The sequence below is a fragment of the Scardinius erythrophthalmus genome (genome assembly GCF_964197995.2).
Source record: "Scardinius erythrophthalmus genome assembly, chromosome: 10".
In the NCBI taxonomy this organism is placed as follows: Eukaryota; Metazoa; Chordata; class Actinopteri; order Cypriniformes; family Leuciscidae; genus Scardinius; species Scardinius erythrophthalmus.
In genome coordinates this window covers 8,204,664-8,210,773 of record NC_138230.1, presented here as the reverse complement: position 1 = coordinate 8,210,773, position 6,110 = coordinate 8,204,664, and the positions used below count along the sequence as shown (strand labels likewise).

General features: G+C 38.2%; 1 protein-coding gene across 1 annotated transcript; it reads left to right on the top strand.

Moving 5' to 3' along the window:
• Positions 1-406: 406 nt before the first annotated feature.
• Positions 407-2,301, top strand: sp8a (sp8 transcription factor a; the record flags this gene model as incomplete). The annotated part of the gene is made up of 2 exons (XM_081376923.1): positions 407-427; positions 1,093-2,301. The coding sequence occupies 2 exons, from the start codon at positions 407-409 to the stop codon at positions 2,299-2,301; spliced, it is 1,230 nt and encodes a 409-aa protein (XP_081233049.1).
• Between the last annotated feature and the right edge of the window lie 3,809 nt (positions 2,302-6,110).

The following is a 6,110-nucleotide window of genomic DNA, read 5'->3' as shown; positions in this document are numbered from 1 at the left end:
TATATTTCATATTAGTATGAAATCTAATATCCATTTCATATTAGTGTTGAATTTTGCGCAGCGAAATAAAATATGAAGAAACACCTACAAGCATCTCATTAGCATAAAATATTAGTTACCCTTACATGGGTATCCCCAACAATTAGCCAAAAAAAAAGGTCCACGAAAGGTTCACCCGCCCGCCCTTCCCACTTGTAAACAATTCCCAGCGCAACACGTCACCGAGAGCTCCGCCGATGACATCATCACCGAACGCAGCACTCCCAAGAGTTTCCGCTGATCTGATTGGTCGAGCGCGATCTGGTGGATCTTCAAAGCTCGAGCCGAACGCATTTGTGCAGCGGTGGGCGGTAAAAGTCTCCAAAACAGCCGAGAGACTTATAAATGTGAAGACCTTTCACAGGTGATGGCAACTTCACTTCTTGGGGTGAGTGTGGCTACATCTCTCGCGTCCTGCGATATTTAGAGTGTCTGGGATTTTCAGCTGAAATGAGAGCAATCTAAGGTTATATAAAGTTTATTTGATGTAAGGTTACATTAGTAATCTTGTGCGTAATGAAAGTTACATTCGGATTGCACTATAGCATATCCTAAAGTTCTTAAACTGTTTATTGAAAAGAATATTTGCTTATTCGCCTTTTTATTCGATACTTCTTTAAAGACCGTATACTGTTTACAAAATTAGCGAAAACAACATTTCATTTCCGGAGATTGAACAGTTCTTGATGTTTCGGCATATGCTCTTCAGATTGGTGTTTTTGTTTCTGGGTCCTCGTTGGTTTGAATGAAAAAGTTCCCCTTTAATTTAATGAAAATAATAGCAGATTCTGAAAAGTTTAATAAACTATTGCAGCTCTTTGCTTTCGAAGAACAAATTATCGCAAGCATTTAAAGCAAAAAAAAAAAAAAGTTATATTTTGATTGCATTATTATCGTAGAAAAGTTTATTGCATCAATATGTGTAAAATGGGCTGCATTGCAACTCTGTTTTAGACAAATTTCAGATATTATGCTGTAAATTGACCATATTTTGCAATGCGGCAAGGTTCATGATTTGTCTCGTAAACCATGTGTTTTTTTTAATGGTCACAGGAGGAACCGAGGGTTGGATCCACTCCACTGGCCATGTTAGCAGCAACCTGTAACAAAATCGGGAGCTCGAGTCCCTCCTCGGACAGCGGCTCGTTTGGAAAAGGAGGTTTTCACCCGTGGAAGCGCGCGGCGCCCAGCAGCTGTTCCCTCTCCCCGTTCGGCGCGCAACGGAACGAGACATTCAGCGCCAACAGCTCGTTCTCACTAACGGGCTCGAACACATCCACCAGTCCGTTTGGAAACGATTATCCCGTGTTTCAGACTTCAGTCGCTAACAGTTCCCCGGACCCGAGCGCGCAGTCGGTGTTCATCTCGAAAGTGGACACCCTGCAGGGGATTTACCCGAGGATGAGCGTCGCGCACCCGTATGAGACTTGGTTCAAATCCGCGCATGGTGGCATCTCCGCCGGGGACGTGGGCACCGGTAGCGGGTCCTCCTGGTGGGATATGGGCACCGGCTGGATTGATGTTCAAAGCGCGAACGGCGCCGCGCTCCAGACCTCTTTACATTCGCCCCTGAGCGGGTACAACTCAGACTATTCCACCATAACTCACTCCGCATTCAGTACCAGTCCATCTCCGCATCTTCTTACTGGTGGGCAGCACCTGATGGACGGATTCAAACCGGTTTTATCCGCCACCTACCCAGAAACCAGTCCCGGTGCCACGAGCGCAGTTTTATCCGGGTCCCCGGTGTTACCGCTCGCCGGGTCACCACGCTCATCCACCAGGCGCTACTCGGGCAGAGCCACCTGCGACTGTCCGAACTGCCACGAGGCGGAGAGGTTAGGGCCCGCGGGGGCCAGTCTGCGCAGGAAAGGCCTCCACAGTTGCCACATCCCGGGCTGCGGGAAAGTATACGGAAAGACTTCTCACCTCAAAGCGCATTTGCGCTGGCACACCGGCGAGAGGCCGTTCGTCTGTAACTGGCTGTTCTGTGGGAAGCGCTTCACCAGGTCCGACGAGCTCCAGCGGCATTTACGCACACACACCGGGGAGAAGAGATTCGCCTGTCCGGTGTGCAACAAGCGCTTCATGCGCAGCGACCATCTCAGTAAACACGTGAAAACGCACAGCGCCTGCGAGCCCGGGTCAACCGGGGTTAAAAAGGGCAGCGATACCGACAGCGAACAGAGTGTACCGGGCAGCCCGGCCTGCCAGTCCCCGGAGATCATCCACACCACAGAACCCGTGCAGAACGGCCTCTGAAAACAACCATACACACGCGTTCTTGAAGATAAAGGAAAAAAAAAAAAACATGTTTTATAAAAAATCTTTACTGTCAAATTCATTCGAAATTAGGTATATTGGTGATTAAAGAATCCCGAAACACTGACCTGAAGAAATTATATCCAAAAAAACATATCATTCTTTAAAAAAAGGTTCCAAAATGTTCTTCTTAATTTTAAACTCTACAAAACATGTTTCCACTGTAAAGGTTCCGTGGATGTTAAAGGTTCTTCTTCCTCCTGACACCCAGAAAAAGTTTTTTGAATTTAGTATTTTTTCATTTCGTTCAGAGCATAAGAAACCAAATTATTATTATTTTTTATTCTTATTTTATGTTATGTCCTCTGTAGTGGCAAGACATAAAATGACATGAAATTACATATAGGCAAAAACAATGGGATTTTTTTTCATTCACCAATCAATTTTTGAAGGATTTTTAACCAAATTTTGCATAAAGATGATTCTCACCTACGTTATGAAAAATATAACGGAATTAATTCATACACCATTTTGCTTTATGCAATAGCCTATGTGGGTAAAATTGCCATAACTGCATAGTCCCATTCAAAACTTTATCTATCTAATTTGCATTTTAATGTGTTCTTGGGGCCACATGTAATGAAAAAAGAAGCGTAATAATAATAGGCAACATTTTCATAATAATATTTTATATGAATATTATATAATATCTTTCCTTATTCACTTGTTGTGTCTCCCAGAATGCCTGATAAACAAGTCCTGGTGTCTCTACAGTGGACGTGTGTGAAATCAACCCTGTGTTGTAACAGAAAGACCGCATAACATTTTCCTGAGAATTTGATTACGACAAACAATTGCTAAATTTGATCACTAAATGAATGTCAGTCATTTTTAAAGACCGAGGAGAAGTTGATGTGATGGTGAAACCCTCAAACATTTGATATCTCTGTAAAGCCCTGATGAATGTGCTCTACATCCAGACTTTAAACTCCAGAAAAGAAAAATCACTAAAGGACAAAAGTCTATTCCTGGGACCCGGGAGGACATGGAACCACCAGAACCTTTATTTTATTAAAGTAAACCTGCAGAAGTGGTTGTTATTGCGTTTTCTGGTGAACTATAATGTCTTTAAGCCTTTATTTTGAAGGGACTAAATCATGCAAAAGGCCAGTGGGTTTTATCGATGTTAAGTTTGTTTGATCATATTTGACTGTAAATCAGCAGAAGGTCTCTCTCAGGTGTTCTTTATGGATACAGTGATGAAAATAACACTGCTGAACTTTCATATTTGCGCTGCATTTGCCGGATACAGATTCTCCATGTCTATTGAGGCACTTTATTAGCTAAATAAGAAAATCAAGGATTTTATTTCTCAACAGCCGCACAATTGTCTTATCACTCTGTATTTGCCAGTTTCATTTTGTGCTCCTTGATTTGGAAATGCACGCATAATTCGGAGATTTCTGTTCATTGGTCTTATTTCCTCGTGCAGTTGATATCTATGACAGTGAATCTGAACTCTTCTCAATGCAAAGTGAAATTGTACATAGGACTGTCTTGAAACTCTATTTATCATCGAGTTTGATTTTGTGCTTTGAAGTCTATCAGAGTCGCACTTTGAATCTATATTTATAATTTCAGGATCGAATCAACTCGATCGGTTTGTTTCTCTTTTGTTGTATTATTATTTAATTGAGCATGTGTTTGTATCTACTGACCGTTTACTTTGAGGTAATAAAGTCACATTTGACTTGCATATGAACTGTTTCTGAGGGAAGTGGGTTGATAATAACACTAACATTAATACTACTATAATAAAAGCCAATGTTTTAGATAAAAAAAAAAAAACCATTGGCAATACATGGTTATATGTAAGCGTTTTGACATGCGCACATATCAACGCTATTAAAGCCTGTATCAACTAAAGATGACTTCACTTGCTGTATAATAATCTGATCATTTAATAATGTAAAATAAACAGAAATGAACTTAGAGTAGCCTGCGTAAAATACAATCACGTCTCATCAGTTAGTTTTGATTAGACACACTCATAATAACTGATGTGCGCTGCGTTTTTAAGAACAAATAAACATAGGCAAAACAAATTTTATTTTTTCAATTTTTTATGACGCACTATTATTTATTTTTAAAGGATTTTAAATGAGGTTGGCGGAAACTGTGTATTTGGAAGTGACTATCTCAGAATATATTATATCTACAGTCATAACATAATAAAATCACACATGTAGCCTAAATAATGCCAAACTTCACAGTTCGACTTCTAACCCGCTGTTTCCGGTGCGGTGGCGCGAGTATCTGGCGCCGCTCAGTGTTCACTGGAGGAACTGCAGCTCAAACACGAAGCGCTCCATCTCTATGGCAAGCCGGTTTTGCTTTTATTTAATAATAATTAAAAAAAATATTGATACATTTTCACTAGTTAAAATTACATTTCTGCTAGTAACATTTCCACTATGCGACTTCTTGATATCAACAATTACGTCATCACTCGCAGAAATATGAATTTTTGGTATGAAGTGTCAACTATATTTCAACTAAAAACTATAATTCTTGATATTGTATTTTCACTAGTTAAATGTCACCAGTCCACACTAACGCAACTTTTTCTGTCCGTTTTGGCCTTCCGTCCATCATAGGCTGCTATTCACATTCAGTTGTTGCCATCAATAATTGATTTCTTACTAGTTAAAATTCCAATTTTTTCCAATTCCTGCTAGTAAAAATCATAATTGTTGGTTACTAGTGCAAAACTCATATTCTGTTCTTGATTAACAATTGAATTGCTAGTAAGAATCTTCATTTTTTATATCAATAATTTGATTGCTGACAGTGTTCATTTCTGATATCATTAACGTGATTGTTACAAGGAAGCCATCTTAGATATCTGAAATTATATTGATATCAGAATACATTTTCAGGAATTTATATTTGCACTTGTAAATATGTAATTATTGATATAATTTTTTTTTTTTTTACTCAGAATTGTAGGCTATTTGGAATTTAGTAAGAAATCAATTCTTCATATGAACAACTGAATTACAATAGCATGGCGACATTTGACTAGTGAAATACAATTACAGATATCAAAAATTACAGCTTTTACTAGTTGAAATGTAATTCTTGATATGAAGAGTTCTTATTCCTGCGAGTGTTGATTTTACTGCTGATATCAAGAATTCACATTTTTACTATATAGAAATCAGATTTCTGATATCAAGATTTAGATTTTTAACTGGTGAAAACTGAATTGTTGATATCAAGAATTCCTCTCCTGTGAATAAAAGTTAAAATGGCTTGCCATACCACACTGTAAAATTTCTTTTTAAAAGTTGTGTCCTTAATTTTTTAAAGTTCAATCAACTTGGATGTTTAATTCATTACAACTTGAATTCATCAAAACTGACTTATAAAAATTGCTTAACTTATTTTGATGAGTTAAAGCAATGTAAAAACATATCTTGTCATAACTTATTGATCATATACATATATTTTTTTTACAGTGCAGCTCACCTTCCAGAACACAAATGAAAAACGTTAGGAACAATATTATGAGACTTTATTAATCTTATCCCGCCAACCGACTTTATCCCAGCACAACAACCTATTTAAAACCTAAAAAACCCTCAATATTATTCAGGTCACAATAACGTGCCAATTACACTGAATACAATTCATTTTATTTGATGCACCGTTATAATTATCCTGCCTTTATAATATGAATAATTTACACTTAATCCAAATGTTACAAATGTAAAATACACTTTAATTATGACCCAATTTAACTGAAG